Source organism: Vidua macroura, chromosome 5 (genome assembly GCF_024509145.1).
Source record: "Vidua macroura isolate BioBank_ID:100142 chromosome 5, ASM2450914v1, whole genome shotgun sequence".
Lineage (NCBI taxonomy): Eukaryota > Metazoa > Chordata > Aves > Passeriformes > Viduidae > Vidua > Vidua macroura.
The window spans coordinates 12,162,125-12,185,686 of record NC_071575.1 but is presented as its reverse complement, the minus strand read 5'-3'; the positions used below and the strand labels follow the sequence as shown (position 1 = coordinate 12,185,686).

The following is a 23,562-nucleotide window of genomic DNA, read 5'->3' as shown; positions in this document are numbered from 1 at the left end:
AGACTTAATTTTTGTGATGCTGAAGTACACCGGAGTTTTATCTTAAATTATCAGCTCTGAATTTTAGCGATGTATATCCATTGCTGTTATTCACATTAGTTTACTATAGATGCCTTGAACAAAGATGTTTCAGACCCTGTATACACAATTATTTAAACATGCTGAATAGATTATTAATTGTGAAGGGTCTCTTAAAGTCTGAGAGCCGTGTTTATGTGTTTACGAATGAAGATTTATGAGTGGAAGCAGTCAAGCATTTTATTACATTTGAACTGTAAACTTATAAAAGTCAACAGACTACTTTTGCAAATTCAGAGCAAAGCAGGAACAATCCCTCTCTCCCAGTAAACTGGGAAAGACAGGCAGTCTTGGCATTCAGGACCATATGGCTTGACTCAGGGGCTCACAAGCTGTAGCCTGTGGAACAGCTTCTTGTCATGGTGGTGAAGCATCTGTCAGCCTTCAAGCAGTTATACTTCCTGCTTTTTGGAGGCACTGACAGACTCCTAGTTCTCCAAAGGGTTGTTTGCTGTATTTTAAGGAGTAGCAGACAAACGTGATACCATACCATTAATCATTTGAAGGGGATCAGAGCAGGAGATACTTCAAGAAGACTTGCAATTAAAGCCATGAAGACCCTGTGAAGAGAGAGAGAGAGCAAGTGAAGTGGGTACAAGAAAGAGGACTTAATCACATGAGGGCACTCGACACATAAAAGTAAATCTTAATCTATATGCTCTCCTATGGCTACTTTAGTCATTGTCTAGACTGGTAACTGTCATAGTGGAAAGAACAAGATCGGAAAACTGGGAAAGATGTTAATATTTCTTACAATAAAATATTCTGCAATAGACGTAGTACAGAAAGCAAGAACCACACAACTCACTGAGCCTTGCAAACACTTGGTAATGCCTGGATATTGTTTAAAATAAATCAGGGATTTTGATTTTGAGGTAATGTTGCGCAGTGATAATATATAACTAGTGCAGCTGGAGGAGTAAATGAGTCATACGTCAGTACAACGAAAGTGCTGAAAGAAGAGTCGTGTTGAGCACTAGACTCAATGTGAGCAAGTTGGTCTGTTTATTTAAATCAGTCTTAACCTGAGAAACCACAGGAACTGCAGAAGCACATTCCCCAACAGTGTCAGTCCTAGAAATGATGTTTATGAAACTACGTGGTTTGATGGATACATAACCCCCCTGTTTTAAACATACCAACACCTGGATTTTTCTTTGTAAGTCATGATTTCCTTAAAGAAGTGATTAAGCATTTAGGGTTCAGTCATACAAATCCTTTTTCAATGAGACTATTTCCATGACTTAATATTGTTGAAGGATTACTTGGATGAGAGGATTTGTAGGCTTATATACTTAGTAATTAAAACTATTATCAGAAGTGAGTTTATGTCCTTTTGCATGCTAATATGACAACAAATAAAATGTCACTGACATCTGGACAGCTTTTTACAATTTGAATAAAACAGGGTTAGTGGTGCCAGTGTGATATGATCTTGCAAAAACATGTAGCAGTTTTCTGATTTGCTTGTTCTTTGTCTGATTTGAAGACAATCTAAATAGGATTAAGTTACTAAGAAATATATTGCAAAGAGGGGTCATCTATGGGGTAGCTCTGAAGGCAGATAAGGTATCACAGATACATGGTTGAGGCACTTGATCTTCTGCAGTAAGTTAGATACACATCCTCTTAGAAACCTCAGTATTGAAAGTGTCTTAGATTTCAGTGCAGCTTTCTACCTCTGAATGTGTGCATTATTGTTGGCAGTTAAATTATCACCTTAGGTTGTCCTATCAGTATGTTTGTGTCACTAAAGTGGAAGCCTCTGTAGAAATTATTGCAGACCGGTACCTGGAAAAAGAATTAGTACTTAAATTGGCACTTCTAGTCTCTTATCAGCAGGCTAAATCAGAAATGCAAATCAGGTACCTGATACCTTGGTGTGAGCATGCTTTTAGGGGAAATAGTGACTTCTGATCATCAGTCTTTCTTGCTCATTCTGCAAAAAAATAAACACTAGGAACTGGAAGATATTTGGAGCTCATGGCAGGTATAGATCTGCTGCTCATTAAATAGAAAAAGAGAATTTGCTGTAGCCAGGAAGATGCTGTGCTATTGTTAAGCAATGGATTAAGGTCTCTGTTCCCCTGGTTTTGACTCTGCTCAAGGGAAGCCAGTTTGCAAGTACTGCAGCTGTAAAGAACATCCTGGAATAAAGAGGCTATTTTATTTATTTAAGTTTATATTTTATATAAAAATAAATATAACTATTTATAATTATTAATATTAATAATTTAATTATAATTATTAATTAAATTATTAATATTGATAATTTAATTATAATTTATTAAGATTATTATTATAAATAAATATAAATAGATATAAATATTTATTTTATAAATAAATATTATTTATATATTAACTTATTATTAAATATTTTATTTATTTATTTTCTTCACCTGCTTTTATTATGTGCCTTCCAAGCTTTTATCTCTGTGAACTATTTGGCACTTGGCTTTGTCATTTAAAGTGAGGCCAGTAACCCAGTCTTCTCCTGACCCAGTTTTGCCATTGCACTGAAATCTGGTTTTTCGCTTTATGCACTGCATGTCAGTCCTTCAGGTACGGCTCTGCAAGCTGACAGTGCCATTCTCCAAGTTTTGTTATGTGATTTAATGGTATGCTGGCTCATGTAATCACCATATTGTATGAAAGTTAAGAGTTGGCAAGATGCAGCTCTTGGCTTCGGATGGGCAATGCTCAGTATGCAGTATGTAAACACAACACCCATTTATTAGAAGCGAAGGAAGGAAAAATCTCCCTACGCAATTCCATTTGAGTGTTGTGGGAGCTGACATGAAAACGAAAGTGCTTGTTCTCGCCCTGGTCTTTGGTGTGCCAAACCTGAGATTAGTCAGCCTTTTAAACACACTGTAAAACTGCTTGTTTTTTGTTGGTTGTGTTTTTCTCCATGTGATTGTGGGAAAAGGAGATGGATGAATGTAAGGTGAGTGGCAAGGGGTAGCACTGCTCTTTTAATTTTGTTGTTTGGCCCATGTTTGTATTGCCTACCTACATGTAGGTAGGCAAATGTAAACCTACAAAACTGACTTTTCGTAAATATTACTGATGCTGAAATAACTGGTTGCACATGGGAGCACATGAAATACAGATTTCTTTGCTGGATGGTTTTACTTATTGACAAATGTAAATAGTATCAGACATCTATTAGTATGTGAATGAAAATACGAGAAAACAAAAATGGTGTTAAGTATTGTATTTTATTAAAGATGGTAGCATGTACAATATCAGAGATCATTCATAGTATGATAATGAAGACATTAATTCTACTGTATGTCTGAATTAAAGCCAGTTTAGGAGTTCAGATTTATGAACACTTTGGGTCATATTAGTATAGGAAACAATTGTCATCTGATTTCCTAGATTTATCTAATAACCACTGGGTGAATGATTGTATTTTCGTTTAAACCAGGTTTAAATTATACAAGGTAGATGGATACAGTAATGATTTTAAATCTCATTAGGAATTTTCTGCTCTATATGTGTTTTGCCATTATTGTTGTTGTGTGGAGCAGACCTAATTTGGGGCGCAAGGTGAAAATAGCATCAGGTCTAGCATCAGCAAGATACCACTGCAGATATTGCCTGAAGAAGTCCCTTATGGTTCTCACTGCTTTGCAGCCACACTGTGGAGCACACTGTTTTGCAAAGTGGAGAGGTAAATGCTTCGCTTCAAGCTATTTCATCATCACTTGAAGCTACAGTGAAAGTGAGACCATGTGGTGCAGGCTTGGGGGACTGAGTGCAGGCTCCTCTGTTGCAGGGACAATAGCTAACTGCTGCTTCATGGTGGTCAGTGCTCCTGGAAGGATCTCTCAAGCAGGTCTTCTGAAAAGTCACCTTTCACTTACCTCCCAGCCCTAATCTTTCACTGCTGCTAAAGAACACTTGTTTATTTTTCTTTTCCTTCACTTTTGCTGCAAAACCTACTCAATGGAGAAAATCGAGTTTAGGACCCTCAAGATCATATTTAGCCCAAGCCACAAGAGCCACCCTTTCTCCCGTGATCTGGCACCTGTATAACAGTCATTCGCATGTATTTGTTAATGTTCCAGTGAAGAATTTCTAGAAGTCCAGCTGGGTATCTCAGTCCTCTTCTACCCTCACTGGCTTCTCCCTGGTTTTATGCAGCAGAGCTGGGAAGTCAGAGGGAGATGTTGTGTCCTGGCAGCCTTGGAGCTGGGCCAGGCAATGGGCTACACACTTCGGCTTAGACCGATGCTCTGCAAAGTATGCAGGTTTAGCCTGGGCTGTCACAAAAGGATGCATGCATGGTCTACAGCAATTAACTCTGAATTTGTGAACAACTTAGATTCAATCCAGACTGAAAAGCTAGTCTAGAAAAGTTTACGTGAACATACGCACTAGAGTGAGAGAGACACACGTTCACATGTTTTCTTGGGTAGCATACTAAGTCTCTGGGAAGCTTCTGACTATCTAGTTAATCTTGTTGAAGCTGTTCTTTTGAAGCTTTATTTGTTCAGTCTTGAGGGTGGCTTACACATGAGCTAAGAATGTGGGGGAGACTATTTCAGACCACAACTCCTAATTCACAGATTGTGAATCATGCCACCCTCTGAACCTCCATTCAGAAAGATTTAAGTATTTTCAAGTCAGAGTCTGAAAATATCAGTCTGTCTGACATATCTGTTCTTGTAGCTTGGCCAATCCCATGTGACTGAACCTGGCTTCAGTCACCGTAAATGTCTTAGTGACAATAAACCCTTATCCGGTGTCTTATTTAGCAGATCTTCTGCCTTTCATTTGTTCTGCTGCCATCAGCTCCAAGGACATCAGTTCACTGGCAGTTAAGGCCAAGGATAAATTTAGTCCAATTAGTCTGTCATCTCTTCTTTAGATATATTTGATAAGTTTTTAGAAGCACCCTAAATACAGCTTTAGAGATAGGTGAAGTGTATGCGGTGTATTTATTGTGGACCTAAATTCTGCATTTGCTATGGCTGGTATCTCTGCACTTGATGTAGTCAGGATGACTTGTATAGATAACCTTCCGGTGTCTTTCCTCCTAAGTGAATTACACTGTTTTATAACTTTTCTCACTAGCTTATGCTTAGTTTGTATCAGCAGACCAAGGTATGTCTTCCTTTTATATTTGCAGCATGATACATCATTACTGGATGGATTCTTTGTTCTGTTTAGTACCACATGACCTCTTAATTACTTTTGGAAAAAAGTTATTCTGGCAGTATAAGTCAGACTGTAAAACCAAGTTGTGCATGTCCTGGCAATCTATCTCTCTTTAAAACACAAAATTAACTCTATGCAAAGCATACAGCAACTCTTTTTGTAAGAGTTGTTTCCAGGACAAAAGAATGAACTTGATGATGTGTATATAACACATTCTGAAAATGTGGTGTAATACTGATATGTACACTGATATAAAAATTTAATTTTAAAGAAATTAATATATTTAAACTTTAATTATTATATTAGTGTATAATACTGATATAAAATAATATGTAATGTTTAATGTTGTAAAGTGCCTGTAAATGTGAAGGGTTTAAAGTGTGTAGGAAAGTTTCTTCCTCCATTTCATGTTGGTCCAAAAAAATTCCTGTCTCTTTATGGGGATTTCATAATTGTATAAAATGGGAGTATGATACCAAGGTGCTGGCTTTTGTGGTCTAACTGAAGTAAGATATTAAGGAGTCAGTCATGATACATTTAAATTAATATGCTGTATGTATGCAAAATAATTCACTAAATGAAAAGAAGTGCTTAGAAATTTAGGGAGGTTGAAATTTAAACATGCTAATAGTCTGTTGTAAGTTCCAAGCCTCTAATTTCCACCCTCCATTTGCTCATTATTAAGTGAACTCAGCAAAATTTGTCTTTTGCATTAAATAGCAAGCAGACAATATTAGGCATTATGTCTTTAAGCTGATACAGATCTGAATGTCAGTTCTTCCTGAGATTTGTTTTTCTTTTATTACTTTGAAGCATGCAGGAATAGGAGCATTAGTCAGCCAAATGAATTTAGGAAGCTTGTATAACACCGCTTGGCACCCTCTTTCGTTTGGATTAAAAAGCATGCTCCTGAATAAACAGAGCTTTTTGGTAGTTATTTTAAAAATTAGTGGAAAAAAATGTATCTTCAGTATTCATAATTGGTGTCTTTTTCAAGTTACTGCGCTTCAGCAATGTCTGGATTGCATTCGTATTCTAACAGCAAAAACTACCAGTGCTGTATTTGACATCAGTTTAAATGATTCTGATGGGCATTGCTTTATTTTCTAGGAAATGCAAACCTTTCTTATAAACTGTAAATTTAAATACTGTCATGGAAGATGCTTTGATCTTCTGTAAACCCTGGTAAAGAATATTACAGTTTGGAAGAAATACTGGCCTGCCATTTCTAGAAGTGATAATACTTTTTTTTTCTTTGTAAAGTCAGTAATTTTCTTAATATATTAAGAAAATTCTTGCTTTTTAATTTTTTTTTAAGCAAATCCTTTTAGAAGTAGTTGTTATTGCTTTCCCCTGTGCCTCTCAGATCTGTTACCTAACTGAGTGAGAAATGCCTGATTTAGGGCTTTCATTTTACTTTTAAAAAGTTCTGATCTATATAAGTTCTTTAAATAATTGAAGTGAATTTCTATCTTCTCATTCTCCTCAGTGCATTAAAAAAAAAATCTCTTCCTACTTCTAGGTTTTAGGGATCAGCTAAACATTTGCCAGTAATGGTCAGATTCTCTACAGTACTGTTGGTCATTTCCCACTGTAACAGAATGTTGTTGACATTTGCAAATGGCCTGAGACATATGTGAAGTTAATCTGCTTTTAGTCTACTAAAATCTGGTTTATTTCTATTGAAACAAGTCCATTGCATCCAAGAACAGTTTCAGTTACTGTTGAATTAGTACCTGTCCAAAATGCTATTTGTCAAGCAATTATGTTCTTTTTTGCTTTATTGGCTATGATGGAGTCTCGTCTTAACATACATACTCCATTACTTATTTCAAAGTAAATGGCGCAATTCCTGTAAAACAGGGAAGATTTTTTTTCTCCTGTAAAAATTGATGTGTCACTCAAGCAAACTTGCTAAAAAATTGACTCATTTATGAAAATGCATAACTAGTCTTACTGGAATTTTAGAGTGCAGACTCTTTGAAAAGTATATGCTCTGAGGATATTTACACTAATCTTCTCAACAATGAGTTATATTTGCTGTGAGATTAATTATGGAAGCCAAAGAAATTTCATAATAGGCCAGGCAAATTAATGTGTCTTCTTTAATAAGAATGATCCTAGGAAACATTTGAGAACTAGCTGTAAAAATAATCCTAGAAAACATAATATATTGTGTCAATATTTGTATGAGTTTTTCTATCAGCACATCTATAACAAGAATGCTGTTGAACATGTACCAGAATAATTTCACTACTGACAGCTGCCATTCTTTCTAATTCACATGAATACTTTTGACCAAGTGTAAAGCTCTTTATCACACTACACGCGGTTTGCAATTCCATTTTTTAATGAGCAACCTCTGTGAAAGTTACAAATAAAAGTAAGGTAAAATAGCTGTTTTTTCAAAGTGTTGTGTTTTGTTGTATTGTTGTATTGTTGCAGATGCAGTGAGGATACCTAACATTTAATCTCAGTTATTTAACTAGATTCATAATACTGTGTTACTGTTGTAAGAGTTATGCTTTATAGGCATTTGCATCTAAGAGGCATTTATATTTCTTCAAAATTGGGCAGACTTAGGGGGCTTTTTTGGTCAGATTTTTTTTTTTGTCCAGTTATGTGCGCATTTCCGTAGTGTAAGCTGAATGACTTAACTTCTTTTTGGAATGTTTACCCCACAATTTCTGTGGTTTTTTTTAAGGAAAGCCACAAGTAAAGCTTCAGGTTTAAGATTAGTTATTTACAGTTCTCTCTAGTTAGCATAACTCAAATAAAAACATTGAGTTATCATGTGAATTACATTCATATTAATTCTTTGGTCACAATTCTGTGATGATGAAGTTAGCTGGGATTTATCCTATGTCCCTTAACTGCAAGCTGAGAGCACTTGCATGTTGGTATATATCATAGGAATGTGCCTGTTCTTCCTGGACACATAGAAGAATTGTGGGGAAAACAGTGGAATACCAGAAACACTTTGATGGAGTTTGTTGTTGTTAGTCTATACAAATCCCAATCAAAACCAAAACCAACCAACCAAATAAACAAAAAAAAACCCAAAAAACCTCTAAACCCACCCACAAACCACCAGCATATTAAAAATACAATTTGTGTGAACAGATGTAAAGTTAAGGGCAGGATATAAATTGTAAGTCAGGTTAATTTTAAGGTAAAGACAAGGTGATAATAACTTCATAGAAATAGGTGAACATGGTGTTTTTTTCATTTTCTTAAATATACAGTACCTCTGAACACATTAACTCTTTATTCTTGTCTTTAGAATTAATGAATATGTCCAGAGTTGAAAAGAATTTTTCTTACCAGCTTGCCTCTATTGTTGCATTGCTAGCAGATCTTGCTGTATTTAATTCGCTTGGTGGAAGGCAGATGGGAACTCTGTATTAATAGAGTTCAGTGAAAGGTAATATAAAAGCCCAGTTCCTCTGAAAGAAATGCATTCAATGCACAAATTATATTTGTGTTTCAAAATGGATGAATGAGAAAGAATGGAAATTATTTATTTGGATTTTTAAAAAATAAAGACCTAATAAAAAAACCTAAGTAGTCCCATAGAGTATCTCTCTTATCATAACAGTCTGAGGAAAAAAAATTAATTAGGACAAAAAGTAAAGTATAGGAACAAGTCATTAATTTGTAACATGGCAAAAACCTAAAAGGTAATGTTCTCTAATTGTCAGTAACCTCATATAGTTCAATCTGGTAATAGGGTTCACAGATTGATGACAACATGTGCAAGCTACATAAATTACTCAGGTTAATTGAAATTAAAAGAGATTCTGAGGAACTTTGTAAAGGTTTAGAGGAGATGGGAGAACAGATGGCTTGATGGCAAGTGGAGTTTGTTGTATTGAAGAGCAAGGGGGATGCATTTTGGAAGGAATGTTTTGAACTAATTGTAACTGAATTAATAACGGCCATTTCAATTACTTCTAAAAGCTACTTACAAGCTCTTATTTATGTTCTTGTAGCAATGCTTGGTCAGGAAAATGAATGAAAAATCCCTATATTGTACCCATAGTAGAACAAATCAGATAGCATATCAGGATGCAGTAGGAGCAGAAAGAGAAATTTGAAAGGGGAGTGCTGTTATGATAGTGATTGTCAGCCATGCTGAAAAAAGTTCTGGTTTTCCCATTGAAAAAAAGAGTATAACAGAAATAGGGGTCTTAAAACAGGCAAAAGCATTATAAGGGAGCAATTTGCATATGAAGAGAGACTGAAAATTGATTGCAAGAAACTACTGAATGATATGCAGAAAGTAGTAGAGAGATGATTGCTGGACATTACTGATCCTTTCTTGGTACAAGAATAAATAAATATTTAACAGAAGAGGCTAAAACTGGCAATGCCTCCTTAACACAAAATTACCAGTCTGGAAAGGTTTTTGACACTAGATATAATATGGCTTGAAATGCAGCTTGATATATGTTAGAGCAAGCCCAAGGGGTCATATCCAGAAAGGGGTAGTCCTGGTCTTCTCATCCTTGCACTTCTCATCTCCTCCTCTGCTCATTCCTCAGGGATTACTTTTTGTATCTCAGCTGAATTGGCTAGTCACTGTCTTTGAATTTACTGGCTTGCTTAGGGGTCAGGTGAATGTCAGAGGGGAGGGAAGCTGCAGAGAAGGAGCCCTCAGCAGCAGGGAGCTGTTAGATGCTGTCAGAGCTGTTAGATGGCTTCAGACCATCTCATTAGCCTTGACTGAAGAAAAAGGGATTATACACTTAAGTAGGTAAAACACCATGGTTATTTCAGTTTACACTCTGTGCATGAAATGTTTCTTATCTTCTAATTCATGCAATTCAGAAGAAATTTTCATATAGGCAATGTATTCTGTAAATCTGAATGATCAGCTTTCTTCAGTTTTCAGTGGGCACCAGACTAATCATGTACTGATCTGACACTTCTTATTTTCCAAATCTTCATTGCCTTAATTGTACAAGTCAGGTTTGGCCTAATTATAAACTCAGTTTCATATACAACCATCTGCCAAAATTACCATCTGTAACAATTCAGCCTTTAGCTTAGAGGAAAGGAAAACACTTTAAGATGTATTGTAGCTGAACTTCAACTACATGTGAAAGCAATGACAGCTGAGATGTTTATACTGAAAGATTGTTCTTTTACTATGTCACTATCAATGGTGAGAAGTCAAAATTTTGTGTAAAGTTGTTGCACAGCTCTAGCCATTGAAAACCAGTGGAGTTTCCATGCACCGTTCCTGAAAGGTACTCTTGTACAGCACTTCAGTGTTAGCAGGAAAAAGCACGTAAAAGTGTGTCCACTTTTAGAGGTGTGTAGGAATTAAAAATATGCTTGAGTTTCTGATGCAGTAATGCAGTTGCTGAATTTTTGTGTTAAGGGAAGCATTTTGATCAGCCCCACCCCATTTTTGCCATCTTAAACTTACATTTTCCTGGAAAAACATTATACATGGGTTGAAATTCTTAAAATGGCCATTCTGACAATTTGCTTTCTTAAAAAAACCCAGCAACATATGCCCCAGGAAATAATTTCAGAAAGAATTTTTAGAATTAACAATGGCATTATGCATTTTAGTTCATCTTGAAAAAGGAATTGATGCTTGTTTTCTACTGTAAAAATATATAGTTAGAATAATAATAACAACTAAAGTATTTTTGGCATATGAAAATGCTTTTGGTTTAGATCGAAAACCTGAAAAAAATACAGTTGATTTTTCTTACTAATATACTAATGTAATTACTTTAAGACAAGGCATAATGTGTTTTTAATTCCAGCTTGCTGAGGTAAATGGCTTATTGGCTGCCCACTACGTTGTCTTGAAAGCATACTTAAATGTTTTGAAGATTAGTTTCTAATTTGATGTATCTCTTACCTGATTTTTCTGCAGTCTAACAAGCTTCAAGGCATTTGAGAATAACCTCATACGTTGGTCTATTGCTTTGAATAAATATTCTTTTCACAAAAAAATATAGATCCATTCTTAATGTACTTATATTCTAATAACAGTGTATCCTTTTACAAATCATTACCTTAAAGCTAAATTGTTCACTTTGTTTTTGTATATGTGTAGCAAGACATGCAATTCAAATTATGTACAAAATAAAATGCTGTCTGACATATGAGAGAACTGAGTTGAAATCGGGATCTGGAAAAAGTTATAGCATTTTGTGGGGCTTTTTTCCCAGTCAGAAAGTGTTTTAAACCTGATTTTTTTCTTACTCTGTGTTATTTGGAAACAGCTAAGATAAACTTGCGTGATTCTCACAAACATTTCTTGGAGCACTGCTACTGCAGCTTAGTTTCTCAGGTAAACTGATAAGAAGTACATATTCAAGATCTAGTGAAACTTCAGAAATGTATAGTTTTAGGGGAAGTGGAAGCCTAGCAGTGTTTTTGTGGTCAGCACAATGAAACTGTGTTTGGTTATTGACAAATATGGAATCATGGGGTCCAAGTTTTTGAATGGTAAGGTTTAAACTTACACATTTCCCAGGGAAATACCTTGACATTACACTGGCTAATGGTCAGGTTACTACTGTACCAAGAAATGCTCTGTACAAAGAACAGAATTTTTGTTGTAACAAAGGTGTTCAACATGTTGAAAGTCCTCAGGGGTTTTCTTGTATCTCTTGATGAAGGAAGATGAAAACTTAACACCAAGGATAGGAGATGTGGGTTTCATTTTTCACTTTTTTTGTTTTTTAGTATGCTGGCTGTTAAGCAGCTTGCCTGTAAATGCTTTTAATTTTTTCCCCTACCAAAGTATCTTACTAAAACCTTTGGCAGTTTTTGTAAAAACTGACTATGGATAATTGTTAAAATGTCCACAGGGGCTGTTTGTGGGATCAGAAGCTGACTTCATTGCCTAACAACATGTTTTGTTCAAAACAGACAGAACATGATGTGGAAAGGATTATGTATTTTATTCAAATCACAAACTGTTTCTGGCAAAGAAGGCACTGTTTTGTTGAATTTTCCTCATTCATTCTCTTATGGCACAATGTACAAGGTACTTGTAAAATATAGCATTCAATCTGTTAAGTCATGTTTCTAAGTCATGAATGGCACATCATTAATAGACATTATGTGGGATAAAGTAAATTTTGTGATGAAAATTAGTGAAAAGGAGCAGAAACACAGGCTTCACTATGGAAGACCATAACTTTGCCCCATTTCTGCAGCTGAGTTGTGTAATGGCACTCCCTCATGCTACAGGAGATTAGTGTGTTCAAAATACTTTTCATCCTTGATGAAAAGGTAATGCCCCAAGGTAATAATTTAGGTTTAGAATAATGCTTGTAAAAGCATCTTTTGAATTCCAAAAGAATAAATAACAGTTTTTATTACTTATATTTAAAATTTCAGGTGTCACTACTGATGATAGAAGGAAACCTAAAATATCTCTTATTTATTTCCCAAAAGATCCAAATTTAATGCAGCTGTAGAGCAGAATGACCTTCTTTCATCAGTGTTGGTGTTGAAAACTTTCACCACAGGCCTGGCTAACTCTCTGATTGGTTAGTTGTTTTATTTTTTTAAATCTCTTTGTCCTGGCTTGAGCAGGGATAGAGGTAATTTTCTTCCTAATAGCTGGTATAGCATTGTGTTTTGGATTTAGTATGAGAATAAATATTGATGACATGCTGATGTTTTTAGTTGTTGCTAAGTAGAGCTTGCCCTAAGTCAAAGACTTCTTCTCAGCTTCTCATGCCCTGCCAGTGAGAAGGCTGGAGGGGCACAAGAATCTGGGAGGGGACACAGCCAGGACAGGTGACCCAAACTGGCCAGAGGGATATTCCATAGCATATGGCATCGTGCTAACCATATAAATGGGGGGAAAGCTGGCTGATGGCTACTGCTGCTTGGGAACTGGCAGGTCAGTAGGTGGTGAGCAATTGCATTGTGCATCACTAGTTTTGTATATTCTAATTATTTTGTTACTATTGTTACCCTTATTATTTTCTTTTTTTTTATGTCCCATTAAACTGTCTTGATCTCAGCCTTTGGGTTTTCTCACTTTTACTCTTCCGATTCTCTCCCAGATCCCAGTGGGGAGGAAGAGTGAATGAGCAGCTGTGTAGTGCTTAGTTGCCATCTGGGCTTAAACCACAAGAGTCTTCAAAATACAAAATCACTTTCCTCACCAACATACATGTTACATCATAATATGGAAAGTTCTCAGCTGGGTTTTTTGGGGGGATCAAAGAGAAAACTTTTTATTTCCTGTTTCAAACCTTTAAGTTGACACCAGTGCTGCTGTCTGGAATATATCCAAAGAAGCCAGCTTTTGTGAAAAGTAGATTGGGTGTACTTTTTATGTCAACAGTTACTTATCAATGGGAGAAACTGCTCTGACTAATGAGGAGAGATCTTATTTAAAGGTTGCGTGACTTAGTGTTAGTTTGTTTGTCTTCGCTTCAGAAGCAACCACCTGGTTGGATGCTGCACCCACTGTGACAGTTGTAACAATACTTAGTAAGAGTTAGGGCAGTCCTATATTTACACTTTTTGGAGAAGAGAACTCTGTGAAACTAAGGTACTATAAAAAGCAAATAAGTAAAATTTGTTATCTGAGAAGAAGTAAGAGAGAAATTTTTGTTTATTTCCATGAGGTTTGGGGGGAGTTTATGTTGCTTTTTTGTCATGAAGCAATGAAAGTCAAATAGACTTTTTCATGATGCATAGCAAAGACTCAAATAGTAGGGTTGATTTTCATAAGTGCATGAAGACAATTCACCAGAAAGATGGGAGTATAAATGCACAAGCAAAGGAGCAGCGTTTCCATGAGAATGCATTGATATAAACCACTGTCACTTACACTGAACAGTACCAGGCTTTTAACCATCAGAACAGTAACGATCTGGGATAATTTCCCAAGATTCACTTCAGATCCTCTGTCCAGTCCTGAATACCTCACTACAAGGAAGACACTGAGGTACTGGAACGTGTCCGGAGAAGGGCAGCAGAGCTGGTGAAGGGTCTGGAGCACAAGTCTGAAGAGAAACAGCTAAGGGAGCTGGGCAGATGTTTTGCCTGGAGAAAAGGAAGCTCAGGAGAGTGATAAGCTCTCTACAGTCACCTGAAAGGATTTTGTAGCCAGATGAGAATTGATCTCTTCTCCCAAGTAATGAGCAATAGAACAAGAGGAAACGGCCTCAAGTTGTGCTGTGGAAAGTTTAGATTGGACATTAGGAAAAATTTCTTCACCAAAATGGTGACCAAGCACTGGCACAGGCTGCCCAAGGAAGTGGTTGAGTTATCAACTGTGGAGGTATTTTAAAGATGTATAGGTGTGATGCCTAGAGACATGGTTTAGTGGTGGCAATGCTCAGTTTACAGTTGGACTTGATCTTATTTTCCAGCCTGAATGAGTCTGTGATTATTCCCTCCAATCCCACTTTACTCCACTCTTTCTATTTGGTTTTATCCAGTCCTATTAAAAATATAAGCTATCTTATCAAAGGAGTGGGATACAAAAAACTGTTTTCTGGAGCCTACCTATCCCAGGAGTTACCTGAAGCGCACAGTGTCTTTGAAAACTGATACCTGCTGTGACATGGCGCAGATAAAGTCAGCACAGAGATTGATGCTCCAATAATACCAATCTTCTGAATGTCTTTCAAGGAGGACTGGCTAGACCTATCCCTGTACATTGGAATTCAGGTTACTGATACCATTTGCCTTTAGTAGCAGATGATACCAAAGCCATTCTGAATGGACTGCAGAGGACCACATTTGCCTGATGTTGGTCATGAGACCTTCACAATGAGAGAGGGACTGAGGAAAGCTTCTGGGGCTGGATCCCATGATCTTTATCATGATAAAAACCATATCATTAATGCAAGCTCTATTTCCTCACCTTATTCAGAGTGTTCTTGTAGACCACTGATGTAGACAGCAACTATAAAAAGTCAGGAAATGAAAAGTCTTACAATATGCAGTACAATACTGATGTGAAAAATTGTAATCCATCAACACGTCAAAGCTTATACTGGTGTTGGCATATCAAAGAGCTCCAAACAGTGTTCTTTAATCACAGCTAAGCTTGTAATTGTAAAAATGTAATACAGTTAAGGTAGCTGCTTGAAACACAGTCTTGACTATACTGGCATCTACTTTCAGTCTGTGTTCAGCAATTACCCTTTTGTAACTCATATCAAGCAGAAATTAGTTCTGGATTTATATCCCTATAAAGATACAGCCTGTCAGGGATGTTATCAAAAATTTCAGAGTCCAGGAACAGAAGTGTGTCTTTCTGAGAACATCTTTGATTTAAAACCAAGTTGACGATTCTGTGATTTACATTTCAGAAATCATCCCCTGCTTATATAAAGAAGTATAAAAAATTCAAAAGAAAGAAAAAAAAGTACCTAAACTCCTTTTCACTTTAATTTTCATCATGTACATGGGTTCTGGTATATGCCAAGTATCAAAATAGCTGTTTTCACTTTTCTAGTTGATTTTATTTAATTTATTTTGCCAGTGTAATAGTTCTTCCAACTCAAACACCATATAATTTGTAGCAGATGGTAAGAATTAAAGATCCAGTACAGAATTTCTGTAACAAGTCTTATTTCCTTTCCTTTACTGGTGCTTGAAAGTCCAAGATTAAAGAAGATTGCTTGATATATATTTTCATTATAATTCAAAAGAATATTCAATATAGTGGACTTTTTTTTTTTTTGCATGAACTTGGCAAACAAGGAAGACCTCTGAAATAGATCTTTAGAAAAAATCTTTAATTAAGTATTTTATGTAAGAGAATTTGTTTTCATGCCCTGAGGAAGTCAGATCATCCACCTCCATATAGTGTGAGGAGGTTGTCCTCCCTGCAAAGATAATCTTGTATCTTAAGTTGCTTTCCCCTTTAAATTACTTAAAAATGCCTTTGGATCTATGCTAGAATTTTGTAATTTCCCAGTAGGGGAAAAAAAGACAACTTCCTCTTTGAAGTTTGTGGAAAGTTTTGTTGAGATTTTTGTTTCTCAGCTGAAATCTGATCTTTTACTCTTTTTACTCTTTAATGTTTTGATTGTGCATGTGTCAGTGCCTTTGTTACAGAACAGAAAGTATTGGCCTTTATCTCTACAGATAGAAAGATGAAAAGTTTCAGTATCAATCTTGGATGTTTGCTGTGGAATTTTACAAGTGGAAAACAAAATTTCTCTTGCATTTTAACACAGGTTCCAGAGGCAACATTCATGTATAATTACCTGTCTCTTGGTAACTTCACTTCCCAGTACTTGGGAACTAAACAAACTGGCTGTCATCCAGGACAAGTTTAGGAAACTGCCTGAATCCCTGATTGTCAAGTGAGATTAAAGAGTGGACAAAATTTATTATGGATCAGATAACATTTTTAAATATATTTTTAGAACAGCCAAATATTTTGCAATGGTATCCTTATAGAGATTGAAAAAAAAAAATATGTTAATTTACACATTAAAAAGACTTTTTTGTAGTTTACTGAATGTAATTGCAAAATACCTGAATTGCATTGATTTGCAAGGCAAACTCTCTATCAATTTACAGTTCTTGCTTATCACATTCATCTTGGTTTCAGCTGAAATGCACAAACCAAACTCAGCAGGAGTTTGGGTGCTCCTTACCAAGTGCAACAGTAACACATTGGCTGGAGCAGCCAGCTACATCTGTCAAGAAGAGCTCTAAGGGGTAGAGGATAATAGCAATTGGCCGGAGGTCATATGAAATGAAGTTGTCATATAGTCTTAAGCAGCTTCCTTGTTTTCCCAAGGTCTGGATGGTGGGAAAGGATGGTGTGACTCATCATTTTCTCAGCACTGTTAAGACTATGTATCTTAAATTTGTCTGATTCAGGAAATAGATGTGAATAACTTGGCAGAACTAGAGAATGGTTTTTCCTTCCAGCTGAAAAAGAAAAATATTGGAGAAAAAGTAGTTCTGCGTTAGCACTTAATAGGTTTGGGACTACCTTTTGTCCACTGACTTGAATATAATTATTTCCAGTTCATTAAGAGTGTACCTTAGGAAGGGAACTGGCCTATAAGCATCTGAATGCAGCAATTGGCTTTGCTTTTGCACATTGGCTGGTGGAGTCTAGCAAGTGCCACTTTAACATTCTGCCACCAAATGAAGTTAGATGAAACCTCCCATTCTTGTCATTCTTGGAGTCCCCTGTGGATACTCAAGTGATTGTAAAGGTATGGGGGAAGAGTTTCTAGGGCTGGGGAAAGTCACAGAAAGGCAAATACAGTATTGCCACAAAAAGATCAAACAGCTATGAAGGCAGCTTGCCTGTTGAACTCATTTGAATATAGGTAACAATGGCTACCTCCCTGGTTATATTTGTAGCATGAACTTGCTAATTTCCTTCCCCTTAACCCTCATGTTATGTATTTTAGATATTATATGCAGAACTGAGTAGAGAATATACTGTGTTTTGTAAATAACCAAATATATTTTCAAATATTTTGTGTTCAAAACATTCTAAAACTGACTCTGAAAAAGAGTGATTAGTATTTCTATAGTCTGTGTTTAAATCAAAGTGCAGAAAAATAACTCTGACACTCTCTGTTGCTTACTTTTATCACCATACTCCTTATTACACATCATTGTTAAAAAAATAAAGAGTGGTATCAGTCACTAGAAAAGTATGTATCTGTATTTTGTAACCATAACAAAGCATGGAGGGTGTGATCCAGAGATTTTTAGGTGTCATACCCCTATGGAGTGACTCACTGAGCTGGAGTTATGCATTTTGTTCACTGGACTTCCAAAAGGTTGTTCAAAAAAACTCACAAGTTGACTGGGGAGCTTCGCAGAAATTAGGGTGCCCAGATGGAAAAGCATGTGTGAGACAAGGATACACACAGAGATTTGATGCCTGTGCAGTGAACATGTCTATTTTTTTACATATTGGCTTGACAATGTAAAATGCATAAATGTTGTGAAAACATAAGGGTCAGGAGTACCAGTGTACCTCTCGTTTGCCCCTTTTAGCCAGGAAGCCATGATAGACAGGAAATGAGCTCCAGTGGTAGATGTGTAGATGTGGCACTTAGGGACATGGTCTTCTGGTGGATTTGGCAGTGCTGGGTTTGTGGTTGGACTTGATGATCTTAGAGGTCTTTTCCAACCTAAATGAATCTATGATTCTATGGTAATTACAAGGTAGATATATCAGAGGATCACAGCTCAACTCCTGTGAGTTGGAATTACCTTGGTTGCAGGAGATGTAGCCCAGGTCTGTCACTTAGAGAGCATTCTAGGTGATAAGCTATTGTATTTGGTGAGACTAGTGCCAGTTTTGATGGTCAGAAGGTGTACACTAGACTTAATCCTTAACTGTGCTTTATTCAGCAGTGCTTCCTTCAGCTACTCTGAAGTAATTTCCTGGGTACTTGGGGTGTGCAGGGGACATTGCCAGTTCCAAATGTGCTTGCCCAGTACTTCATTATTCCAGAACTAGGTGGTCGTGAGTGAATGACGTCTTTTTCCACACTTAACTCACTTTTTTGAGGGCTTGAGCAATGTTTAGCACTTAAGCAGTATTTAGGCGTGGCCATGTTGGGTATTAAAGTTAGCACTGCCATTTGCAGGTGTGAAGGTGTCACTGAATACCATGGAAATGGTAATTGGATTACATTCAGTGTAAATGCTCTTCTTTCATTTAAAGATTTTTCTATGCTGGCAGTTAATTTCTTAATTGGTTTAAGATAGTTCTTCCATGACTTTAATTATTTAATCTCTATCACAGCTAAATAACTAAATAGACACAGGACAGAATTTCTGTGCTTCTATGCATCTGGATGCTTTGTGGTTAAAAAAACAAAACAAAACAAAACCAGAGTTCTCTGGTTTGGTTTTGTTTTGTTTTGCTATTTACATTTTCTCTAAATCTTCTTACAAAAGGTTTTTCAAGGCATAAGTATAAACATTAAGTTAGCTGTCCATGACTGACCAACCAGTGTTATCTGTGGCAGAAGTTCATAAGTTGTGTCTCAGCAAAGCAGCATGTAAACACTGTCTGAGGGGCTAATATTGAAACATGTTTCTACTCCAACATTAACAGAAGTGAAAAATAAATTCGGGAAGCCTAGCCCAGGGTGGACATTGTTCCACATTGTCAGCTAACCTCCTTCAGCTGTGGCTTGGTTGTGGTTAATTGGGTGATTTTCTCAGGAAACTGGGCTGAAAAATTACATGGCTAATATGATTTGAATACAAGAAAAATGAAGAGCCTGTTCATCTATGTAGTTACTACTTCTCCCTGTGCTTAATGTTTTTTTTTGTGGTTTGTTATTTGCTTTTTTTTAAATGTCTTCTCCCTTCTTGTGATTAGAAGTGTTATCAGGACAAACTAGATATTTGGGAATGTCCAGACTTTCCAAAGTATGGTTTATTTAGCAATGTGGTATTCCCCTTGCTGCTTTCCACTTAAGGAATTAGCTGAACATTAACGTGATTGAGTATCTTTCATAGCATACTGTGAAAGAGATGCTAAACCACTCACTCAGCAGCCTTTGTCAACACTTCAGATTGTAAATGAAGTGAATAAATGAAAAGGATGTTGATTTACAACTGAAAGGGTGGTCTTCAACACATTGGATCACTAGCTACATTTCTAAAACGCTGTTTGCTGAAATTCTAGATTATGGCTTACAAGCAATAGTGCAAATCATTTGCAGAATAAACAAATATGTATACTTGTAATCCTTAGTTTTAATTATCCTTTTGAGTCTCATAATTATTTTTTCCCTTACACAAACTTAAATATTCAGCATTTAAGAGATTTCAGAATCTAAAGACAATTGAATAATTTTTGAGCCAAAAATAGGAAGAGGCACTGTGGTATACAGGTCTGCCTTCTGTCTGCTATATATCTTCAATTTAATGCTAATAAATGATACGTGATTAAATTCTGAGGCCAGCTTTGAAAAATCCCATGTTAACTTAGCGGTAATTAAATATGGAAATCTGTTATGAGTGCTGTGTAGGTAACTTTTATTTATGCTTAGTAAAGTATAGAATGGGCATCTCTATTTATAAAGCTATTGTTTATGGTTCCCATTTGTTCTGTCCTTGATTTAATTCAGTCTATTCAAGTTTTGCTCAAACAGCAGGGTTGGTCATTAGTAAATAACACGAAAATAGCTCAACCCTTTGATCTGTAGAGTCCTTACATATAATGTGCCTGAAGGCATGCGTAATGTAAATATTTTGTAAGTGAAAATAATGAAAATATTTTGTATAATAGGCATGTTGAAACTAGCAGTATTTTGACGATTTTTCAGTTCCTCTTGGATGACACAGGGAGAAAATAAGCAAGAAAAACCTCAAATAATCTCAAAATTTACAGATCATTTGGTTTTAATAGTAGTTATAAAATTATTATGCTCTTAAATCCCATCCATTATTTACATAGGAGAAAAAGTATTCTTATTTATTTACATATTATATAATGTACAGTGATTTTAAGCTTCATGTATGGACGGTCTTTATATTCAGAATTATATATATTCAGAATTATTTTATATATTCAAAAATTGACAAGGTGCATCAAAGTTCTGGTTTTATTTGGAGTGTGCTACTGTGTTTATTAATATCACGTAGCTGATCTACTGAAAAAGCATCTCTAGTTAAAGAATTTTGTTACTTTTTTGATTATTAGACTGTTGGGTTGAACATCATCCTATGACCATGGCACAGTTCAGTGAACCAATTCCATCTTTACATACTAATCAATACTGAGGAATGCAATAAAGAAATTGTCAGTTCCTGGTGTGAACTCCATCTCCAACGAACATGTCAGGGAAAAGTCCCTGCCAGTGTAACTGCTAATGCACTGGTTTACTCCAAAGGTTGAACTACTCAGTTTTCGTTCTCAAAAGCAGTATAGTTATATTATAGTATAGTTATAGTATTTAGTTGTCATTAACCTCTTGCCTTTTTTACAGCCATTTATTTCCAAAAACTGTGAATTAGGAGGTAGCCTGTTAACTTGATGTCACCTTTTGTTTCCTCTGTGATTCTGGAGCTTATGTAAGAGAGGGAGACGTTTCTCTTGATCACTTGAAACCAGTTTTTAAAAGGCTTTGAGCTCTAATACACTGCAAGAAGCTCTCGAAGGTCCTCTCTAAAACTCGCAGCATCTTTGCATTTCCCCAGAGCTCAAATTTTTCATATATATATAATTGCAAACTTTCTATAGCTTAAAATACAGAAATTTTGTAAGATGAACTATTAATTATTCTCAATCCTTCACATTGGTAATTATTCTCAGTAATTATTTGTACAAATATTAAAATAAAATTTCTCTGTGGTGTCTGAGGGTACAGTTTAGGGAAAGGCAAGTGCAGGCTCCACTGAAATCAGCAGTCCTGGCTTGTCTCATCTTTGACAGAGCATTTCATCTGTGTCAGTTACTTGGATCAGAAAGCTGAAAATACTACAGGAAAATGAAAATGGAAGTTGTCTGCCTGGTACAACTGACTAAACCATCACTGCCACTGCAAGAGGTAGAGAGAGGAAGCTGGATTGTCTTTTCTACTAGAAGCCCACACTGGTTTTACCTAAATATGTCAGGAAGCTGTATTCTAAGAAAGCAAATGACCAGTTTTACTTGTAGGATAGATACAAGATTTAAGAAATAAAAGATACAAGAAAGAGATTACTCTTGTCATTTAGCAGCTCTTTTAGTTGAAGTGCTTGGCACTGTTTGTCAAGTTAATGAAATTCCTGAGCAATCTTTATTACCATTCTTTCTTAGGCCCTCTAGATTACTATAATGATACATCTTTTTAATCTGTGATTTTTCTCTTGTTTTCCCTCGAGAATTGTGTTGCTCTTGTTTCATTTGCTTTGGTCTTAAATTGAAAGGTTGGAGAGCACATGAAGGCAAGGGTGGAGGCTGGAGTTCTCTACCTGTCATGCAGAACAGATGGGGCTGAGCTGTATCTTAGTTTGTGCAAAAGCAAATCCTGATCTCAGTCCTGCCCTTATGCAGGCTGAGGAGCCCGCACAGGCAAATTCCATACTTGCCATAAATGTACACCATCCTCGGCTTTTGCTGACAGCTTCAGTCAGCTGGCAGAAGCAGCTTCACAACCCGAGGCAACTTTTGATTATCCATAACTTAAATGCTTTAACATTCTGGAAATAAAGATCTGCAGCTTAAACTTGGCATAGGGCTCTGTGGGAAACCAGTGAAGCACAAGGAACAACAGAAGGCGAGGAAGTTCAGGCAGTGTAGCCAAGGAGACACCCAGGTGCATTGCAGCTAGTTATCTGGTGCTTTTCTGTGTGAGTCTCACAAGCCTGTGTAAGTACATTGCATTGCTGTTTCCAACAGGATTTAGGAGGGGAATGTAGTGCCAAAGCCAAGCTGGCACTTCTGAGAGGCCAGAGCACGTCACTCGGAGAAGATGTACTGTATTGCTGCTTGAGATGTCAGTATTTGGGCAGAGTCCAGTTGTGGGTTTGCTTGCAGTTTAAGTACTCAAATGAAATGGCTGTGATTATGAACTTTCTCCTTTTGTCTTGATGTAGTCTGGTATAATTTTGTCCTTATCATTTATCACGTTAGAGCCACAGATCTATCAAGTGAATGACAAGTATGTAATCAATTCTATTGTGATGATAAAGAATATTGCAAGGTTTGTATCTTTCTCTTCTTTGATATCCATAAATTTTGCAAAAACCCAGCTTTGCATGATCCTGTGTGAGTAACCTAATGGCTCAACACTAGGTTTTCCATTAACACTCTAAAGATATTTGGTTCCAGAAAAGATCAATTAAGTGCATTTTAGTGGAGTCCTGCTATGAAGATGATACTGTAATAGTACAAGTATGCCTCCATGAAGGATAAAGAATATCGTTGCCTCTAGTCTGCACATATAAAAAACATTACTACAATCTCTTGTTACTTCATATTTGGTGATTGCTTACTTGGGGTTTCTTGTTTCTTGTTTATTTTTTACTAAACAGACTTGGATTATCACTTGCTTTTGTCTTCAACTCCTCCTACTTAATCCTCTTGTCAAAGCCCAGAGTTCCTGCGGGAATCCAGTCACGGATGATGTGAATGACATTGCAAAATTGGTAAGGACCTTTTATTTTACATTGTTCTCTATGTTAAAAAAACAGTCAGTGTCTAAGGGCACTTACATTTCTAAGCAAAGCTAGTAAATCTGTATTGGAACTAGGGGAATATTAAAAGAAAATCCAACAACACCTGTCACTTGAACAAAACCATTTTTTGCCATGAAAGTAGTTCCAGTGTTAATTGAAGAGATTACCTTGACCAAAATGGAGTATATGTACATA

At 36.3% G+C, this 23,562-nt stretch overlaps 1 protein-coding gene across 2 annotated transcripts in view; it reads left to right on the top strand.

Annotated features, from left to right (window-relative positions):
• The window catches only part of KITLG (KIT ligand), a 52,350-nt gene that overhangs the window by 1,187 nt on the left and 27,601 nt on the right, over positions 1-23,562 (top strand). For both annotated transcript variants that reach the window (XR_008437172.1, XM_053977950.1), the window contains exon 2: positions 23,224-23,337. Coding sequence is in view for 1 of the 2 variants with exons in the window: in XM_053977950.1 (XP_053833925.1) it covers positions 23,224-23,337 (114 nt within the window). In the remaining variant the exon portion in view is untranslated. The remainder of the gene's footprint in view (positions 1-23,223; positions 23,338-23,562) is intronic.